The sequence below is a fragment of the Haliotis rubra genome, unplaced genomic scaffold, assembly GCF_003918875.1.
Source record: "Haliotis rubra isolate DU_JTF1 unplaced genomic scaffold, ASM391887v1 Scf182, whole genome shotgun sequence".
In the NCBI taxonomy this organism is placed as follows: domain Eukaryota; kingdom Metazoa; phylum Mollusca; class Gastropoda; order Lepetellida; family Haliotidae; genus Haliotis; species Haliotis rubra.
In genome coordinates this window covers 972,094-995,523 of record NW_025765803.1, presented here as the reverse complement: position 1 = coordinate 995,523, position 23,430 = coordinate 972,094, and the positions used below count along the sequence as shown (strand labels likewise).

The 23,430-nt window shown below is 39.4% G+C and overlaps 1 protein-coding gene across 2 annotated transcripts in view; it reads right to left on the bottom strand.

Annotated features, from left to right (window-relative positions):
* Nucleotides 1-23,430, bottom strand: part of LOC124273589 (putative sodium-coupled neutral amino acid transporter 11) — a 184,863-nt gene that overhangs the window by 43,446 nt on the left and 117,987 nt on the right. For both annotated transcript variants that reach the window (XM_046708872.1, XM_046708871.1), the window contains 2 exons: nt 13,298-13,437; nt 10,704-10,778 (listed from right to left, as the gene is read on the bottom strand). In XM_046708872.1, coding sequence (XP_046564828.1) covers nt 10,704-10,778; nt 13,298-13,346 — 124 coding nt within the window. In that variant the 5' untranslated portion in view covers nt 13,347-13,437. The remainder of the gene's footprint in view (nt 1-10,703; nt 10,779-13,297; nt 13,438-23,430) is intronic.

Sequence of the window (23,430 nt, the reverse complement as noted above, 5' to 3'; positions counted from 1 at the left end):
AGTAGAGGCTAGATGTGTAGTAGAAGGCTAGTAGAGGCTAGATATGTAGTAGAAGGCTGGTAGAGGCTAGATATGTAGCAGAAGGCTAGTAGAGGCTAGATATGTGGCAGAGGCTGAGTAGTGAGGCTAGATATGTGGCAGAGAAGCTGAGTAGAGGCTAGATATGTGGCAGAGAGGCTGGTAGAGAGGCTAGATATGTAGTAGAAGGCTGGTGGGGGCTAGATATGTAGTAGAGAGGCTAGTAGAGGCTAGATATATGATAGAAGGCTAGTATTAGCTAGATATGTGGCAGAAGGCTAGTAGAGCAGCTAGATATGTGTGAGAAGGCTAAAGAGTAGAGGCTAGATATGCAGCTAGAGAGGCTAGTAGAGGCTAGATATGTGGGAGAAGGCTAGATATGTGTAGGAGAAGGTTAGTAGAGGCTAGATGATAATATGTGGCAGAAGGCTAGTAGAGGCTAGATATGTAGTAGAAGGCTTGTAAGAGGCTATGTATGTAGCAGACGAAGGCTGAAGTAGAGGCTAGATATGTGGCAGAGAAGGCTAGTAGAGGCTAGATATGTGGCAACAGAAGGCTAGTAGAAGGCTAGATATGTGAGCAGAGAAGGCTAGTAGAGGCTAGATGTGAGAGGCTAGTAGAGGCTAGATATGTGGCAGAGTAGAGGCTAGTAGAGGCTAGATATGTAGTAGAGAAGGCTGGTAGGAGGCTAGATATGTGTGGCAGAGAGGCTAGTAGTAGGAGGCTAGATATGTGTAGTGAGAGGCTAGTAGAGGCTAGATATGTAGTAGAAGGCTGGTAGAGGCTAGATATGTAGTAGAAGGCTTGTAGAGGCTAGATATGTGGCAGAAGGCTAGTAGAGGCTATGTATGTGGCAGAAGGCTGGTAGAGGCTAGATATGTGGCAGAAGGCTAGTAGAGGCTAGATATGTGGCAGAAGAATAGTAAAGGATGAATATATGTAGTAGAATCCTAATGCAGGTTAAAAATCAAGCAGAAAGCCAGTCCGGGCTAGTTATGCATGCAGTAGAGGGAAAGTACTGGCTAGATATTTAGTATAAGGCTGGTATTGGCTAGATATGTAGAAGGCTAGTAGAGGCTAGATATGTAGTAGAAGGCTAGTACTGGCTAGATATGTAGTAGAAGGCTGGTATTGGCTGGATATGTAGTAGAAGGCTGGTATTGGCTAGATATGTAGTAGAAGGCTGGTATTGGCTAGATATGTATTACAAGGCTGGTATTGGCTAGATATGTATTACAAGGCTTGTACTGGCTAGATATGTATTACAAGGCTAGTACTGGCTAGATATGTATTACAAGGCTAGTACTGGCTAGATATGTATTACAAGGCTAGTACTGGCTAGATATACAGTAGTATGCTAGTCCAGATATGTTGTAAAAGTCTAGTCTTGGCTAGATATGTAGTAGAAGGCTATTCCAGGCTAAATACGCAGTAGAAGGCTAGTTCAGGCTAGATATGCAGTACAAGGCTAGTCCAGGCTAGATATGCAGAGGGCTAGTCCAGGCTAGATACACAGTAGAAGGCTAGTCCAGGCTCATCTCATTGTGAAAATCAGTTTGTTACCCCCGACAAACTTCAAGGCCACACTAATCAACATTCCAACATGTTTATGGCTTCCGAATCCAACACAGACCTTGCTTTGTATTCAAGGCAAAAATATTTGCTAGCTCAATAACATGTTTATTCGAGAAGCCTGACGAGCACTAAAAGAAATGTCAATCTGTTTTATAAGCCTCTATCTTCTGCTCCCAATTGACGGTCTCTACACCTCCATTATGGGGCTTCCTAACTCTGCTAATCAGACTTGACAAGGATTTGTCTGTCCACTGATTGTGTTGTGTAGCGCAGGGCAGGATATTAGCTGTCAACTCGAAACAGTCACTTCCTGTTTGTCAGCTTAACCCTGACACCTCATGGATGTTTAGCTGACTGAGATCATCACAGCCGTGAAAGGCAAAACCAAGATCTCACAGTAAATTTTGTCGATGGTGATTTGTAAAGAAATCTACATGTATAATTTACGAAGCTGTTGAAACTTGTGGGGAACACAGGTGGCGTGGACGTTTAAGGCGGCAAAATTTGCCAGTGCTCATTTGTTTTGAGATTCACCTAATTATTTCCAATTCTCCCAGGACCGATAACTGTACACAACCAAAGTCATAAACATCTACAACGTATCAAGGTTTTCCCTCACACATAGAGTTGTTAAGCTGTGAAGTAACCAATATTTTTCAAATCCATGTCAAATAAACTGACTTAAAAGGAGCTCTGGTTATAGCCCTCCAGAAATGTTTGAAGGATTCTCTTGATAGCTGCACCCGTGAGGATCCGGGTTAGAATTGATCTTCAGTAACCTATGCTTGTCGTAAGAAGCGACTAACGGGATCAGGTGGTCAGGCTCGCTAACTTGGTTGACACATCTCATTGTATTCCATTTGCGTAGATCGATACTCATGCTGTTGATCACTGGATTGTCTAGTCCAGACTCAATTATTTACAGACCACTGCCATAAAGCTGCAATTTTGCTGAGTGTGGCGTAAAACTAACCTCACTCATTCACTTCACAGAGCTAAGCATGCGGTCGCTCTGAAAAGTCATATAAAGAATAATTAGTTGTTATCCAAAAAACTAAACTCACTCACTCACTACACACATGCTACTTTGTGCACAAGGACACCTTGACACCTCTTACATAATGGGTTCATCACAGGCTTGAAAGGCAAATGTAAGATGTCACGAAGGTTGGATTCAAATACGTGTAAAATCAGAGATAGTGACATATTTTGTTGCACGATGATTTGTGAAGAAATATGCATAATCAAGAAGAAATAGAACTTGTTGAAGTCCAGCTGCCACAGCCCTTCAAGGCGCCACAATTCGTCAGTACTTATTGGTGTCCAGATTTCCCCCGTTCTGTCAGCAGCCACAGTTGGACTTCATCAAATCATACACATATACAAGGTATCATCTGTTAGATTGACAGTTAAGAAGTTGGTGAGTCACAAGAAAGATAAAATACTGTTTGGATGACAATAAATATAAAAAGATAAAAACCTGATTTACTCACTCACTCTCACACCTCACTCACAGGCTCCTTGTATCAGGACGACTTAAACCTTGAACCATCATCACCAGATGGGAATCAAACCCAGAACATGTGCATGATGAACCAGAACTCGACCCACCTGGCCATCACAATGCCTTAAATCTGTCTGTGAAGGACAATATAGTAACTAACAGCTGTCCATCCCATTATAATGACCCAACATGCGCTGATTAATGAGGACGCATGCATCCATCTTTCTTTTCATCTCATTTCCCTGGCTGACCTATTTCACCAAAGCTTTAAACATTTTCCAATCACTTGCTGTTTTGTTGGCAAACCCTTAAGCCAACATGTTGACATTTACAAAGAAAATCACATGTTTTTCATGCACAAAAGTACATCCGATTCCTAAATGTCAAAGCATATTTGTATTACACGCAGGAACTGAGCTGTCAGCTCATAAAACTTCTCCGTAATTTCACTTTCTCACAAATATCGAACAAGCAACAGCTTAGCATTTCTTATACATCTCACACAGCATGGGTTTTTCATTTGCTGAGAGTTGAAATTACGTTCATTCAGTACTCTGGCAGTGATTCCTAGTCAAGATTAAGGCCACATTACCGTAAATTCGCAATAAATGAAGTGACAAATATTTTATGTAACATTAAGTCTTCCTGCATATTTATTAGCTTGGAAGCTTTTTCATATCCCTTGACAGAAAGGCATATTGACTCCAAGTAGGGTCTGGTAATCCATGGTATTAACTTGTGTGATAAAAATAGAATGGGAATAACCCAGAAGTGGTTTCCCAAAGCTAATCCATTCAGATGTCTCCTGTACTTTAAGTCTCCTGTACTATTACCATAGCTAAAATAGTTTGATATGGTGAATCTGCCTTTGCCTAGTTGATACCATTTTATACAATGCACAGTTTAGTTGATATTGTTGCAATACTGCTGAGGTACTGATGTGATATTGTTGCAATACTGCTGAGGTACTGATGTGATATTGTTGCAATACTGCTGAGGTACTGATGTGATATTGTTGCAATACTGCTGAGGTACTGATGTGATATTGTTGCAATACTACTGAGGTACTGATGTGATACTGTTGCAATACTGCCGAGGTACTGATGTGATATTGTTGCAATACTGCAGAGGTACTGATGTGATATTGTTGCAATACTGCAGAGGTACTGCTGAGGTACTGATGTCATATTGTGGTAATATTGCTCAGGTACTGGTGAGATATTAGATACGATAGTCCTGCCATATTGGCAAAATACCACTGTGATACTGATGTATTGCTATGATAATGCTGTGATATTGTGGTGATGTTGCTGTGAGATTGCTAAGGGGAGATATCATATACAATATTGCTGTCATAATGGTAAAATATTGCTGTAATACTTGTGTAATATTGCTGTGATATTTTTTATATGACACTTTCATACTGCTGTAATATTGCTGTCATATTGATGCAATATACCGGTAGCTGAAAAGCTGCTGAAACATTGCTGAGATTTCTCTGTAAGCAGAGAGAAATAACACTCACTCATTTGCATCCAACAAGTCAGGCAAGCTGTATAATGAGTGCAAGCCTGTTGATTTAAGCAAGATCAACAATCACTTATCAGCCTATTCACAATCTTTATAATGAGGAATGAACAAATTCAATTTGCGGCACTGCGTAATACACCCAACTGAACTGAAGTTTTCACAACCTAATCAGTTTCAGATCCCACGGCTTCCATTAAAATAAAACTTGAATTTAAATCAGTGTTTATTTAAATTCTTTTTCATATTGTCAATGAAGTTTGGGCTTGTTAGAATGTCCAAGACTGTTCTACATCATGCTGGGAGCGGTGTCAACTTCATTGATTTTACATTAGTTTAGAAAGCACTTGGTCATGAAGTATTTCACAGGAAATTGCGACAAGTTCCATTACAACAAGATGCCCCAGGATTCTGTTTTACAACAATTTTACAAGGAAGTCACTAAAAACTGTCGCGGTTACACCAAAAGTTGCACAGTGCACAGGTCTGTCTGCAAAATACTGTCGCAATACTACAGGAAGTTGCACAGTGCTGTCGTCACTAAACAGGAAGTTGCACAAGACTGTCGCCATTTTACAGGAAGTTGCACAGGGCTGTCACCATTAAACAGGAAGTTGCACAAGACTGTCGCCATTTTACAGGAAGTTGCACAGTGCACAGGGCTGTCTTCAATAAACAGGAAGTTGCGCACTGAATCGGGATACATCCGTAATATCGGAAGAAGCGTGGTGAACAGTGCTCTCTCCATCAAACAAGGAAGTGTTTCTCATAAAAATAAGATTCTTCATGTTACCTTTTTCGTGTAAGGATCTGATGGTGGCGCTATAGGAGGTTGTATCAGGTGACCTGATAAAAGTGTCAAGGCTTCTAAATTCTCAGTTCCATCGAGTGAGTGAGTGAGTGAGTGATCAAAACTGTAGTTGACAGTATTCCAGTAATATCACAACATACAGCATATAATTGATGTCAGCCATCAAAACTGTAGTTGACAGCATGAGTAACACAACCTCAGAACAATCACAGCCCTTCAGCTTGATCACACATCGTTACCTCCCGATCAGCACTTCAGTCATCTCTGGCACCAAGCATGCAATGCTTGAGGCCTTCTCGGACATACTTTTGAGAGCTGATTTTTACTACAAAGGGGTGGAGTTTATGGATGTCAGCTTCTATTACATACGGAACACAATGTTTCAGATATTTCAATATCAAGTGAATGAAATTCTGGAAACAGATAGAGCAGTGTCGGGTATTACCGAACAAAATTCCTTTTCGCATTGTTTTCTCAAGTTTCCGATCGCGACAGCAACTTTTAGGCGCATGCTATGAAAGGGAAACCTCCTCTTCCGGAAGAACGATCGTCTGCTCCTTAAATATACTTCAAAGGACGCAGAGAAGAAAATTGACGAAAAGACAAGCAATGGACATTACATCCTTGTGCGTGCGTATATCGGCGATGAGATGGCTAAGCCAACAAGTCTTGGTCAAAACAGGGATAACCCATTCTAAATATAGCACCATGTCTATTTCAGTATATTACCCAGTTGCAAACCATAATGTAAGGCTTTGTTAGCCATATACGGACTATACCGTCATATCAACACTAACCCTTCATTGTGTAGCATTGTCGTCCTTTACCGAACAAGCGTCATTGGCCTCAGCATTTTTCGCTAAGTAGTACTGAATTGCCTATGATGGTTTGTGGCTCTTAAATTGTTCATAATAAAATAAATGGTAATAATTCATCCTGTGGTATATAAACCGTCAAAACTAACACGAAACACGATAATAATGCGTGTCTCCATTCACTATTTGTAGGTGCTCGAACTTAACTTGTCCTGTGTAAATACCGTGCCCTGCTGAGAAACTCGATGATTGTTTCATCAAGCAATGGATTTTATTGTCAAAGCTATCGCGTTCTCCCAAGCCCAATATTAATAAATGAGACAATAGCTCCAAACATTAGTCGAAACAACTTACTTTTACATCAGGAACATTTTTGTTGAGGCATGTCGATAAAATATTCAACCATGACCTTATAGGAATGTCAAAGGCAGCTAATTTTACGACTTGGTTGAGAGTGTTTTCCCCTAGACTGTGCTCTATATCACTGACTGATGAGCACCTTGCACGTCATTTGCTTTTATTTCTATCGGTTCCAGTCATTATAGACCGATACTTCAAGTAACGTCAAACATCTAATGGTGTTTGAGACCTTCAAATGACTTAAACGTCAATATTGTTCAATTATTTCCACCCTTGTCCCTGTTGAAATACGTAATTCCATTACTTTTCGTGGTCAGTTAATTTTGTCTTCCATAAAATACGTCCTAATGTCATAACAAACATACACATTAATCATGTATTTAAAGTAAGGCTTCCAGTAATTTTTTCTAGGATTCTCATCTTCCGTATGCCCCATTTTGTTTTGCATTCTGACGTGAAATAATAGAAAGAGTCACGGACGCTGTGGGAATTAATGCCATGATGTGATCAAGTCTCTTTGCACACAAACAGTTCAGTTTTCTTTTACTGAAATAATGTTTCAATGAGAAAGCGACCAGACATATATCAAATCAATAAAAATAAAGATTATTAATTAAAGATATATAAACCTGATATATAGACACACACTGGAACATATCTGTAACGCGAATGGTCAGACACTGTTCAGGAATACCTGTTTGATTCCTGGCAGTTTTATGATTTACAAGTAAATATAAGAACTGCATTTTGAAGAAAACATTGATCAAGTGATACTGTTAATAATTAATACAGCACTCTTTTTCATGTACTTTCCGTCTGAGTGGGATTTCTTACGCTGAATTTTTAATAGTGAATGTTTACCTTCAAATTGCTATATTTGGAACAAAAATGGAAGAATATGTTTTCTGTGTTTAGGCCTACTTTATATCAAATTACTGAACTGACATGGTTAAATTACACGTAAGTGGAATCACATAGGTTTTCATGGTTAACATGTTATCCGTTACCTCCTGGCTAAACACAGCATATTTCTTTAAGGAGACTTGGTGTGGTGTGATTTATAGTTTGTGGTTCTTTCATATTGCTCTTTCACAAATGTTTCACGTTTCACATTTCAGTAAAGTGTATTGATCAATGCCTATCAAGAATTTTTAATCAGGTTAAGATCAATACTCAAAGGATTTTTGTATTTGTCAATAACTGGTGATAGCTGACCAAATGTTGTGCATTATTATCAACTGGTAATTCCCATCAACTTATACGTGTCATAAAAACTCACTTCTTGATCTTTCTTTAGATCGGCTAATATTGTCTACAACCACCAGTAGCTAAAGTGACGACATAAATCCTACTGGGGTATGTGCAGGAAGCTGAGGTACCGTAAGTCTCCATGATATCCATCGAGGTGGCCTAGCTTTGGTTGCTGGTGACTATAATCAGTATCTTTAAAAGTTGTAGATAGTACTGTCATGAGATGAATCGTTCATGACAACTTTGTTCCACAGAGAACAAGAAAATCCCTCCGCCATACGCACATATTAAAGAGTTGTTACATGGTATATAACTGCTCAGCACCACACCTGATAAATACCTTTTAACCACATGAAGTGTTTTGGACACATCCTTATATGAGTAAATTGCGTAAATATACCGGGATAAATTATTTCGTATGATGCATGCGTTCATGGCAGTATTTGAATGGTACATATGTGATTTGTTTCACCTGCATGGTTACGGGAGAATGTTATCATGATTAACTGGATGTTGAGATAACACATCAAACAATAACATATCTGACCTTGGTAGCAACGAAGTGTATGCTCTAATATAATATATGAGTTATGGTTACGCTATTACACAATACCGTTATAGGGCGTGGAACTGGTATATCAGTATACTGAGTGCCGAAGACACTTTTGAATATAAGCTAAGAACACACCACTATAAACAGTACGTCTCTTGTTACTTTTCATTCTCTGAAAATTTTCAGTATAATGACGTTTATTCCTTATTCGGAACAAACACATCCAATTAAATCTACATGAATTCCTTTTATCCATAACGTGGAGTGAAAAAAACACTCACGCTTGACCTATTTGCACTTTTCAAATATTGGTTGGTTGGTTTGTTGTTTATCGCCGCTGTCGCCGCACTCAACAATATTCTAGCTGTATTTTAGAACAGACTAAATTATACAAATTTAAGTAAATGACTGGAGATCAGAGTATATAATATGTATGAAATGACCGCATAAACACACGTCATAGAGGTCGTCAGCCTGTGCCATTGTTTGGAATAGCCCGACACGAGTGTTCGGAAAAGCCCGACGAGAGTGTTCGGAATAGCCCGACGTCATTGTTCGGAATAGCCCGACGTGACTGTTCGGCAGAGCCGACAAGAGAGCAAAATCTGAAAATTAGACCGTGTCAAATATTTGCCTGCAAAAGGTTTACTGGACGGGATTAACTCGTCTTCAAACGTGAATATGATACACATTGAGAGGTTCGTTGTGTGTGTTAATTATTGTCACGTGTGATGAAACACAACAGGAAGATGGCGGGATCTGGTGTTAGCTGTTCGGTAATACCCGACACCGCTCTAGCCATTCATGTGAAAGGTTTAACAGAATAATGCATTAGAGGAATTTATACAACATAGTTCTAGAGCTGCAAGGTGCATCAATGGCTGAATACATCCTTCCTGTTGAGACCCGTGAAGATCTGGATTAGGAGTGGTCTACAGTAACCCATGCCTGTCGTAAGAGGTGACTAACGGGATCGGGGGGTCAGGCTCGCTGACTTGGTTGACACATGTCATCGCATTCCAACTGTGTAGATAGATGCTCATGCTGTTGATCACTGGATTGTCTGGTCCAGACTCGATTATTGACAGACCGCTGCCATATAGCTGGAATAGTGCTGAGTGAGGCGTTGAGCAACCATCAAACAAACAAATATAAGGTAGATGGCGTCATCATGTCAGTAATTGTACAATATAAGGTAGATGGCGTCATCACGTCAGTAATTGTACAATATAAGGTAGATGGCGTCATCACGTCAGTAATTGTACAATATAAGGTAGATGGCGTCATCACATCAGTAATTGTACAATATAAGGTAGATGGCGTCATCATGTCAGTAATTGTACAATATAAGGTAGATGGCGTCATCACGTCAGTAATTGTACAATATAAGGTAGATGGCGTCATCACGTCAGTAATTGTACAATATAAGGTAGATGGCGTCATCACGTCAGTAATTGTACAATATAAGGTAGATGGCGTCATCACGTCAGTAATTGTACAATATAAGGTAGATGGCGTCATCACGTCAGTAATTGTACAATATAAGGTAGATGCGTCATCAATGTCAGTAATTGTACAATATAAGGTAGAATGAAGTCATCACGTCAGTAATTGTACAATATAAGGTTGATAAGCGTCATCGCATCAGTAATTATACAATATAAGGTTGATAAAGCGTCATCAAATCAGTAATTGTACAATATAAGGTAGATGGCGTCATCGGCGTCAGTAATTATACAATATAAAGGTTGATGCGTCATCTATCGAAAGTAATTGTACAATATAAGGTAGATGGCGTCATCACGTCAGTAATTGTACAATATAAGGTAGATGGCGTCATCACGTCAGTAATTGTACAATATAAGGTAGATGGCGTCATCGCATCAGTAATTGTACAATATAAGGTAGATGGCGTCATCACGTCAGTAATTGTACAATATAAGGTAGATGGCGTCATCGCATCAGTAATTGTACAATATAAGGTAGATGGCGTCATCGCATCAGTAATTGTACAATATAAAGGTAGATGGCGTCATCGCCTCAGTAATTATTACAATATACGTCATCCGTCAGTAATTGTACAATATAAGGTAGATGGCGTCATCGCATCAGTAATTGTACAATATAAGGTAGATGGCGTCATCGCATCAGTAATTGTACAATATAAGGTAGATGGCGTCACCACGTCAGTAATTGTACAAATGTCATGATAGAAGGCTTAACAAAAGATGCATTAGAGGAACTGGAACAACATCCATCACATCTATCCTACAACACGCTGTAACTCACCTGTAACAAGTGCCACAACAACTATCAGTATTATTCCCAATCCAAAGCCAGCCTGTCGTAGTGCAAATGGCATTCCTGAAAGATAAGAATCACCATGGTTTAAACATATGTCAATTTTTAGAAAATCAGGATAGGTCAAAAAGCAACACTTGCTTATGCTATGTAAAGACACCTCCAGGTAATGAGTTGAAATGGCTGGTTAGCACACATAGATAGTGCTAAAGATAATGTACAACTGCACAAATGAAATTCATAAAGTCAGTATTTTGAAGTCAATACTTTGAAAATTATGATTAAAAGTCAAAAGTTTTAAAAATTAATCTCTTTAGGCTCATTAAGATTCAAATCAGAGTAAGCGCATCTATTGTAATACCATGTATGTATTGGAATCATCCACGCATCCAGTAAATGTGTCAACAAGATTAGTGCCAGTTGAATTAGGATGAGCAGGAATAATTACTCCCCTCTGTCTGTTCATTGATTGTACTGGATCATAGGGCACACCCCATTTTGTATCATCAACAAAATGTAATCTTTTTATTGCTTCAATTTTAGAGAAATAGTTAGCTAATTCCCCACGAGCAGCACGCCATTTAGGAGTCAGTTCCATCGGAAACCTCATTGGTACCTTACACAAGCGACAATAATAATTACATCCAAGAAATTCAAAGATCAACCTTAATTTACATATCATGCTTAGTAAATATTCGTAAAACATATTCATGACAACTATCCAATTGCAAAGCCATGAATAAACAATGCAACTGACTTTCACAAAGTCAAGTGAGGTCATGCCATGATGTTTTGTGATTCAGACAGTTGAGACACTTGTCAATAGATGTATTACCATATTACCCATGCTCTAGAATTTCAGGCCTCTCCCTTCAGCAAACTTGGGAGTGAAAATTACAGGATGATGAATGGAAGGTCGGTGAGATGAGACAACCACACGCCATGCTACGCTACGATCTTGTAGAACTTGATACTTTGGGGTTAGATGCTTCTTCACCCATGAAGATATCCGGGTTTGAATTGGTCTTCAGCAACCCATGGTTGTCGTAAGACGCGACTAACAGGATCGGGTGGTCAGGCTCACTGACTTGGGTGACACATGTCATCGTATCCCAATTGCGTAGATTGATGCTCATGCTGTTGACCACTGGTCCAGACTTGATTATTTACAGACTGTCATCATCATAATAATAATGTATTTATAAAGCACCTAATATCCACCATAGAGATGCTCAGTGGCAGTGTGACAATATTGGGAAGGAAATAGTTCATATAGCTTTTACAACAAGTGTTTGCCACTGATATGGCAATGTCCCCCGCCGCTAAAGAATGGAACATCTATATTTACTACTATTTATTTTTGGGTCACATACAAGAAGCTTGAAATGACTGGTGTCTGCATAATCACCCAATGTAGGCTGTCAACGTAATTGAAAACATTGGGTGCCATGTTTTATGAGATATAACGTTTAAATAAGTTTGAAAAGAGGTCAAAGTGTCGTGGTGACCTTGAAGATAAAGTCAAGGTCACCCAAATAAACTGGTGTCTGCGTAATCCCCCAATGTGGGCTGTCACCAAATTTAAAGACATTGGGTACAACAGTCCATGAGATGTCGCATTAACAAAGAGTTTGAAAAGTGTTTAAAGTGTCATGGTGACATTGAAGATAAGGTCCAGGCCAGGTCTCCCAAATCAACTGGTGTCTACATAATCCCCCAATGTAGGCTGTCACCAAATTTGAAGACATTGGGTACAACAGTCCATGAGATGTCGCATTAACAAAGAGTTTGAAAAGTGTTTAAAGTGTCATGGTGACATTGAAGATAAGGTCAAGGTCACCAAAATAAACTGGTGTCTGCGTAATCCCCCAATGTGGGCTGTTACCAAATTTGAAGACATTGGGTACAACAGTCCATAAGATATATTGCCTTAACAAGAAACTGGAAGTACATACGGACGGACAGACGCCACTGAATACATAGTCCCCCGTTCCGTGTTGCGGCGGGGGACAAAACGGCAGCAGTAAACATATGGGTCTTTAGCAGAGACTTAAAACTTTCTTTAAATGAAGTGTTCCTGATTTCCTTTAGAAGAGGGTTCCACAGTTCAGGGCTGGCAAAGGAGAAGGCTCGATCAGACCGTTGGTTTGGAGATATGCGTTGGGCGAGGAGAGAGTCAGAGGAGGATCAGAGACCTTGCTGGTTGAAAGTTGAGAAAGTTATCTAGCTGTAGTCATATAGCTAGAATGTTGCTGAATGTCTTTTGAAATATCCTTGCATGTCTAACTGATATCATCATTCAAGCCCAGAGGAAGGTTTTACTCTTTGTATCTGTCCTCAACAGGCAGTAAGGAGGATTTAATATTATTCCTGCTCTTACTTCAGCGGGCATAAAGGAGTACTCATAATAATGCAGGTCTGACCTCAACAAACTATAACGAGAACTCACCAATAAATAAATTCTGACCTCAGAAGACAGTAGAGTGGATTCACCAATAATCACAAATCTGACTTGCACAGAAAAAAAGGCAGGACTCAACAGTAATCATGGTCAAAGCAGAAGAGACAATTTTTGGACTCACCAATGATTCCAGACCCGATGATGGAGTTGATGAAGTTGAAGCTGGTCATGGGGATGTTGCTTCTGGGCTTTCCATCATCCTTCTCCTCCACCAGCTGACGAGTGTCGCTCACACTGCTTCTCAGAGAAGTCAGACACCGTCTGAAAGGAAACCCAAACAGTTAAAAATTATCACATAATTAACAAATATACAAAATCATCTGAACATTGATAGCAGACGCCACACACACTGTCTTCAGCAGTCTCAGGGATTCATCTAGACCTGCTCAGAGGCTAATATTTGGCCCCATGTCTGCAGCAAATGATAGTAAAATATAAATCCTAATTTGATTCTTTGAAAATAATCACATATAAATCATCAAATTTACAGCACTATCACTACATTGTTCCTGTTTCCTCGTCAATTTTGGCATTTACTCTGGAATCCCAATGTAGACCTGAAAATCCAGGGATCAATATCATGAGCATCACACCTAGCAAGGATATGAATCATTAACCAAGTCTGTGAGCCTGACAAACCCATCCCATTAGTCACCTCTTACTACAAGCATTTGTTGCTGAAAACCAATCTAACCTGGATCTTCACAGAATATATTTGTGTAAGATTGCGTTATAAAAGTTACAATTTGAGGAATGTTAGCCCCAGGCACTGACCTCTAAAATGAACATATCTTGAGATTCAAACCCACATGTATGCAACCTGTGAGAAGGGGACACAACTCCGCACATCCAGATCAGACCTTAGTGGTGCCATACCTCTCAGTCCTTACATCTCTGCACTTAGTTACATGATTAATATATCAACAGCAAACATTAAATCCTGGCTGAAATAAGGGGCACAATTCCATACAACTACTTAAGATCTGTGAGAGAAATAAAAATAAAAAAAATCTGCAAATAGCTAAAGGCACCACTTCATAATCTGTTTGATTTATCTGCCAAGTTTTGTTGAAAGATATTGAACAGTTTTCGAGTTGTGCTCCGGAAACGAAAAGATTATGGACAGACAGACGGACGAGGAGATGACTATATCTTCCTGCATTATTTTGCCAGGGGGCATAACAAATAAAAATGATCCTATTTAATAAAATTCATTTGAACCATAGTATTTTGACAAAGTTAAGTTGAAACTGGCCGTCTGCTCTGATTGCACCCACAAACATCTCTAACGAACATTGCAAGGTAAAACTGTACGTGATATTTTTTTTTAAATCCGTCTGCTCTGAAAGCACCCACAAACATCTCTAACGAACATTGCAAGGTAAAATTGTATGTGATATTTTTTTCAAAAAATCCGTCTGCTCTGAAAGCACCCACAAACATCTCTAACGAACATTGCAAGGTAAAATTGTATGTGATATGTTTTTAGATGAATGAAATGATTTGAGTGTGTACTTGCAACATGGAGAGCATGTTGAGTTTTGAGTAGTTTAGTTGACTTACATGACACACAAGAGACGAGACAGCATAATTAATTAATTAACTAACTAATTAAAGACGTCCTGAGTGAGTGTGAGGGAGTTTAGTTTTACACTGCTTTTAGCAATATTCCAGCAATATCACAGCGGCGAACACCAGAAATGGGCTTCACACATTGTACCCATGTGGGGAATCAAACCTTGGTCTGCGGCGTGACGAGCAAACGCTGTAACCACTAGGCTACCTCACCGCCCCGACCCGACCTGCCATTACATTTTAAGTTTGTATATGTTACAAAATACACTCACAAAAAGTTAAAACATTAATTTTTACAATTTCATGAAATATTTTTCACTGCAAGATAAATGAAAATGGACAGGCAATCAGGTGACAGACCGGTGCTTGGAGATGTCAAAGTCCTACTCACCTCCAACATGATTACAGACATAGCTTTACGTGTAACGTCCGCAATTCCTGCACACTCCCTGACTAAAACAATCCTCTCGAAAACTGCACATTCAGCATTAAGCGAGGATAACTTTCTGGAGAACAGATGGATCTATAGTTCTGTATGACAAGGATGAGTCTGCCTCCAGTGCTCAGACACAATGCTCTTCATTCAATCATCTCAGAAATCAGACACTAATTTTGTGCCTGAATAGGAATAGATGCTCATCCTCATTGGCAAAAAAATCCATCGCATGCAAAGAATCATTTGATAATCCCTTGCAGAACCACATCATATCACGATCATAGAACTTGATCGAGTCAAAGGAAATTGTGTTTCATAACTTGCAGTACTGACAGAATGAGTGTGAAGTCAGACAATACATATTCCACGCTGAATAAATTACGAACCACAAATTCTTTTCAAGTCCCTATTGTCATCATATGGATGGTCTGAATATTCAAAGACATCTTCCAGGCAGCCGCTGATGCAGTGTTTCATCCAAAGGTTGGAATCGGTCGGTATAGGTACACAGGGGGCTATGGCTGGCCGGTAATTGATAATGTCTAGATGCATGACTGAGGTTCATCATCACGTCGTCCTAGAATTGGTTCTCGGCAAACAAGGAGATATCTTAATGTAAGTCTGTGAAGGCTTTACGTCCTGCTGATTGAAATTTAGCTTGGTTACATGTCTGCGCCCATTCCCATTACTTTCTGTCCACGAGGAGCTTGTGTATTCAATTAAAGAGCAGACGCGAAAACATTCACTTTGACATATCATTCATTGTCCCCAACAGCAAGTCATTAGCTGCTTCATCGCTTCCTGTGGTGTTGCTTGCATTGCAATCGTGAAGCTGGTTCCATGAAAAAATACATGATGTTTTGTGTCATGTATTCATGTTTTGTTCTGAAAGCTTCATCAAGAAGAATAACACAACCATGTGTTTGTACATTATCAACCATCTATTGCCTGTCCTCAGCTTTCATTAATCCATCAGAGGCAATTAAGCCCAGACATCTTGGGTCCGTATCACTGTGTAGAGTTGTCTCCCTTTGGTAGGCCAGAAACCTGTGACTGTGGGTTCAAGTCCAGGTTTGACTATTTCAGGTTCCTAGTTTCAGTACTGTATCCATGCTTCAGTTGTAGAGAGAGTGGCATCATTTTAGGCTTTCCTGCCAATATGTTTGTTTGGTGTTTAACGCCTCACTCACAAATATGCCAGCTATATGGTGGTGGACTGTAAATTCTCGAGTCCAGTGATCAACAAGTCAGCAAGCCTGACCACCGACAAAATGGGAGCTACTTGACAAATATGCATATTGAGTTGCATTTTTTTCCTTTGAGAAGAAGAGAACAATATCTCATCTAATTCCAACTGCTTAACTAAAGAATTTTTCAATGAAAGTTCCCTGGCAACTATATCATCCAAAACAATGTTTTCTGCGAAAAAAGAAAGATTAATATTGACTGGTATATGCAATATAACTAGTAGGACGAGATGGCAAGATGTGCTTAATCTAGCATCACAGCCAGCTTGTGTTGCATGTTCCTCAGGGAGCTGAGAATGAAAACCTGAGGATATACTCTACCCATCCATGAGGGTTCAGTTGTAGTAAACAACCTCAGTATTTCGACAATCGTCGGTCTGTAATTGTACAGTAGTAACGACCACTTCAGAGGTAAGATTTGTGCTTTCTCCAACAACACTCAGAGAACATATATAGCACATTGAACAGAGGAGGGTATTACACATTTATAAGAATTACATACTATAATAACGATTAAAGGTTAAATGGTATGAAATTTACTGTTCTATCACGCCATGTTCATGACTTCTCTAGCCTTTCGTGATTAAACTCCTATCTATTTCTCCCGGCGTATTCCATCAACTGGCGAGGAAGTAGTCTCCTAGCAAGACAAGGGTCTCCTTATCATAAACCACACAATGGTTCGGGTCACGATTTTCCTATCAAGATGAGAATCATTTTGCGACGGTGTATCATTACAGCCCAATACAATCAAAGCAACACGTGAATTCTCCAAGGTGACGATTGCGTCTGCTCACTGGTTGAGTCATGTTCAACAGATATTCCCTGAGGTCTCTGAGATATACATTAAGGCGGTGGGTTGGCCTAATTGTTAAGGCATTCGCTCGTCATGCTGAAGACATGGGTTAGAGTCGCCCACATGGGTGAAATGTGTGAATAAAAGTGGCGTAAAACTCAACTCACTTACTAAAATGGTATTCTTACTTACTAATAATCAGTTTATAAAGCCCCTTGCCGCACTCCTCCATAATATGTTCAACTACCGAATTATTTCGTAGAATAGTTTATTCTATTGCTATCACTGACATCAGCATTCATTTACAACCATGTTTGCTAGTTATATATTTAATGCTTTATAGAGTAGGAACGTGAATGTGTGTGTGTTTGTATGTGTGTGTGTGTGCGCCTGTGTGCGTGCGTGCGCGCGCACATCTCTGTGTATGTTTGGACTTGCGTGCGTGCATGAGTAGGTGTGTGCGTGGGTGCATGCGTGGGTGTGTATTATCAATGCTTTTATATAACTGTGATGTTTGTGTTTCATAATCAATATGGCAGGATGCTGTTTTTAACTCTCTGGAATGACGAAATGTCTTTTATTGTAATTCAGCATGTGATACAGCAATAAGCTATATGTCTTCTACTAAGACATACATCACTGACAGGCTGCAGCATGCAGGCCAGAATCTTCACCTGCTTCAACGTACATGACCTTGACCTCCAGGTCAAGGTCAGATAGCCATAAGGACATTCAGCAGTCTTTGTTCCAGATAATACTGACAAAAAATATTTCTGCTTGCAGTTTTCCACAATAACACTGTTTGTTTGAAGTCATGAAAATGTTTTTGCATAAAACTATTTGGTTCCTTCTTGTCAGTATTTTTATCTCCTGCAGTACTGATTGAAAACATTCTGTCTCTGATAAACTCCCATGATGCTCCAACATACTGTACTGATTGAAAACATTCTGTCTCTGATAAAGTCCCATGATGCTCCAACATACTGTACTGATTGAAAACATTCTGTCTCTGATAAAGTCCCACGATGCTCCAACATACTGTACTGATTGAAAACATTCTGTCTCTGATAAAGTCCCATGATGCTCCAACATACTGTACTGATTGAAAACATTCTGTCTCTGATAAAGTCCCATGATGCTCCAACATACTGTACTGATTGAAAACATTCTGTCTCTGATAAAGTCCCATGATGTTCCAACATACTGTACTGATTGAAAACATTCTGTCTCTGATAAAGTCCCATGATGCTCCAACATACAGTACTGATTGAAAACATTCTGTCTCTGATAAAGTCCCATGATGCTCCAACATACAGTACTGATTGAAAACATTCTGTCTCTGATAAAGTCCCACGATGCTCCAACATACAGTACTGATTGAAAACATTCTGTCTCTGATAAAGTCCCATGATGCTCCAACATACTGTACTGATTGAAAACATTCTGTCTCTGATAAACTCCCATGATGCTCCAACATACAGTACTGATTGAAAACATTCTGTCTCTGATAAAGTCCCATGATGCTCCAACATACTGTACTAAATGGTTGGTCCGTAATCATCTCCGGCATGAGTTCAACTAATTCCTGCAGGTATCAAATATATACATAATATGATGCGACAGAGATGATGAATACACTTAGACCTGTTCAACAAATTGATTTTAGCCCTAGATCAGGCATGTGATTTGACCCAACTGAAAAAGACTGAAATTTAGCTGGGGGTCTGGGATCGGAAATTAGATGAATCCTGATTTTAACATGCGTTAGGGTCGGAAAAAACGCACAAAAACAGAAGATATATTTTTTTTTACATGCAGATTAAAAAGATGGAATTCCGACTTTATACAAAAAAATCACCTGTCTGCTAGAGTGAGGTAGTGAGTGAGTAAGTGAGTATAGCTTAATGCCGCATCAGCAATTTTGCAGCAATTTGACCATAAGATAAATACATTCCCAACTTGCTCTAACGACATAACTTAGTATCAACCACATTATATCGTCACCTCTTAAACATTATGAAATATGAAACATTTGTGATATAGCTGGGCAAAGTACATGATAACAAATATTGTCACTAAGGTGACATAACCCCCATGAAGTAATGAAAGTGAAGGTCGTAGTTTAAAATGAAGTTAAATGTCAACAAAAACATGACCAGTCAACAACTCTTGATATCTTGCTCTGTAGTTGTTTAAACACACAAATATTTTCAAGGCTCACTTTGACCTTGACATGAATGTCATGGTGTATGAAATATGCAAAATAGTAATAAAGAAATTGCTTATCAAAAAAACATTCAAGAGAAGTATTGAAAGTCTATGAAGAAAATCCAGTGAACCGTTCTTGAGATATCTTGCTGACAATCTTAACATGCAGGCTAACATGCTGAAATCTTAAAAGTGTCACCATGACCTTGAAAATTACGTGAAGGTCACTAAGATCAACTGGGCTGTGCGCCTTCCCTAAATAAAGCCTACTGCTGAATATGAAGAAAATCGAGTGAACAGTTCTTGAGATATCGTGCTGACAAGGGTAAAACAATAAAGTCCCCTTCTGACCTTGACATAGGTCAATCAATGATTGAAAATGGAGCTGTCTGTAAAACTCAAACCACATGAAAATGGGATTGGGGAAATATTGATTCAACCTGGTTTCCTGAAAAAAACCCACCACAAGTCAATCTCTTTGATCATAACACTCCCATAATTCAATACCACTTCCAATGTCATCCTAGTTCTGGCAGATCATTGGAACATATCACTGACAACAGGATGGCGCGCTATATCGGTTGCCAACCAATCTTTCAAACTATTCACTGGAGTGAGTGAGTGAATATAGTTTTACGCCACTTTTAGCAATATTCCAGCAATATCACAGCAGAGGACACTGGAAATGGGCTTCACACATTGTACCCATGTGGGGAATCGAACCCGGGTCTTCGGCGTGACAAGCAAACGCTTTATCCACTAGGTTACCCCACCACCCAACTACTCACTGGCCCCACACAATAACAGACTGAGATAAAACATTTCCAATTAATCCAATTAATTAATATTTCTAGTTGACGGAGGCATGGCCCCTGGAAGAGAAGTTCAACAAATTTTGCACGTTTTTCCTGACCTCAAAGTAATGACAAGAGTGCTGGATATTTGCCCCCATGTGTTGGAATCAAACCTGGGACTTCACCATGATGAACGACCACTAGGCACCCAAGCACCACTCTTCCATGAAAAAGTTTCCATGTTTTATATTGCCTTCTCTAATGTAGTTTCCATGTTTACATATCCTCCTCTGAGGTAGTTCCATTTTGAACTTTCTCTTCTCTTAATAAGTATCCATGTTTTATATTCCCTTCACAAAGTACTTTCCGTGTTTTATATTCCCTTCACAAAGTATTTTCAATGTTTTATATTCCCTTCACAAAGTACTTTCCATGTTTTATATTCCCTTCACAAAGTATTTTCAATGTTTCATGTTCAGTTCTCTTTATAAGCTTAAAACCCTTCTCTTCTATAACAGGGATAGAAATACTTTTTTTTCTAAGTGTGCCTTAGGGCACCAGACAAATATTTTAGGTATGCATTTCAGAAATCAAGTGTGCCCACATGTTTTTAGAATAAATGACAATGGTGATGGCCATTTGAAATTTATTGTTATTATGTTAAATAAAGAAATGGGTTTATGAGCATTCAAATATGTATGGCATTATTCAATATTGAGAAAAATAATTGTTTTGGGGATTAATTGACTAAATGTGAGTTATGTCTAAAAAAAATTAGGTGTGTCATAAGGGCCCGGAAATTTTTTTTAGCCGTGTCATTTCAGTATTTACCGTGCCATGGCACGCTAATATATGGGGTATTTCGAACCCTGTATAAGTATAACTCTCTGCTCTAAAGTAGTTTCCATGTTGTGTAATCCCTTCTCCAAAGTGGCATCCATGGTATAAATGTCTTCTGTACAGTAGTTTCCATGTTGTGTAATCCCTTCTCCAAAGTGGCATCCATGGTATAAATGTCTTCTGTACAGTAGTTTCCATGTTGTGTAATCCCTTCTCCAAAGTGGCATCCATGGTATAAATGTCTTCTGTACAGTAGTTTCCATGTTGTGTAATCCCTTCTCCAAAGTGGCATCCATGGTATAAATGTCTTCTGTACAGTAGTTTCCATGTTGTGTAATCCCTTCTCCAAAGTGGCATCCATGGTATAAATGTCTTCTGTACAGAAGTTTCCATGTTGTGTAATCCCTTCACCAAAGTGGCATCCATGGTATAAATGTCTTCTGTACAGTAGTTTCCATGTTGTGTAATCCCTTCACCAAAGTGGCATCCATGGTATAAATGTCTTCTGTACAGTAGTTTCCATGTTGTGTAATCCCTTCACCAAAGTGGCATCCATGGTATAAATGTCTTCTGTACAGTAGTTTCCATGTTGTGTAATCCCTTCACCAAAGTGGCATCCATGGTATAAATGTCTTCTGTACAGTAGTTTCCATGTTGTGTAATCCCTTCACCAAAGTGGCATCCATGGTATAAATGTCTTCTGTACAGTAGTTTCCATGTTGTGTAATCCCTTCACCAAAGTGGCATCCATGGTATAAATGTCTTCTGTACAGTAGTTTCCATGTTGTATATTCTCTGTTTGATACAAAGCAGCTGCTGTATAGGCTGGTCACTTCTGGGAACATCTGGTTGACTGTGACTACTAGTTACTACATAGGTGTGTGAAAGTAAAGCTGTGACAGAAATACGACAATCCTGTCTGATACAGTTGTAAATAACGTCACTAATACCTTAAGCGGCTTTGCCAGGCACATAAATCTTACATCATACTCTGCAACCTGCTCACATAGGCCACTCTGCAATATATCTACATCTAACATTTACATAACCCTCTGCCTTATACCAGAGGAATCCAGATCAAAGGTGACAGTTACTTACTTCCATGTTCATAGTTGGTCAAATGTATGTCCGGACAGTGAGTGAGTGAGTGAGTTTTAGTTTTACGCCGCTTTTGGCAATATTTCAGCAATATCATGGCAGGGGAAACCAGAAATGGGCTTCACATGTAGGGAATCAAACCCAGGTTTTCGGTATGGCAAGCTAACGCTTTAACCACTAGGCTACCCATTCCACCCCATTCCATAAGAGTTTAACCTTGGCATTTTCTAGTCCTGCCCTGTTTACATGGCGCCCTGCCTATTGGCGGTCTGTATATATATATAATCGAGCCTGGACCAGATAATCCAGTGGACAACATCATGAGCATCGTTCTACACAATTGGGACATGATGACATGTTTCAACCAAGTCAGCCCGTTCCTATCCCTGAGCCCGAACATAAACAAACATCGAGGGTACATCAACCCATGTCCCCCTTGAGACCAGTGAACAACTTATAGTGTGTGTCAGCTTCACAATGGAGGAAATCTTGAAGTGAAGCAGGTGCTCACAACCCTGGAGAGGGGGGTGGTTAAGCCTAGTGGTTAAAGCGTTTGCTCATCATGCCAAATACCTGGGTTCAATTCCCTACATAGGTGCAATGTGTGAAGCCCATTTCTGGTTTTCCCCGCTGTGATATTGCTGGAATATTGCTAAAAGCGGCATAAAACCATACCCTCTCACTCACAACTCTAGAAACATAATTTGCATGAACTGGAGTTCAAACCTTCGCAGACAAAGTTTCGGGCCTGTCAAAGGGATCTGCTACTCCCAGAGAATTGTGTCGTCTCATGAACTATGTTCGCAGAATGTTTTGAAGACAAAATGGCAAGGTTGCTATGAAAACCTAATAATCCATACCTTATTTCAGCATGATACTGACTTGATCTGATTAAGGGAACTTCTATTTTTGTACGGTCAGAGCACCTTGACTTAACTCTGACCATATTGCCATACTGAAGGATAATTAATTGAGCAGGCTTGGTAAACACAGGGATTATTTCCTGTTTCAAAATAACACAGCAATCTAAACATATTTTATCAAATCTCGACTCAAGTTTCAAGTAGTTAATTCATTCCCTTCCCTGTGTTGCCCTTCATTTGATTAAAGTAATGAGAGTATTAGTTCTATGATCTAGTCTCTGAAATGACATTCGTGCGATACAGATCGCAGATGAAGGTCATCTTTCAGGTCAACTTTGAGTTCATGTTGTGTGCTGTATCCAGATCCCAAGTACACTACCAAGTACTTCAAAGCAGT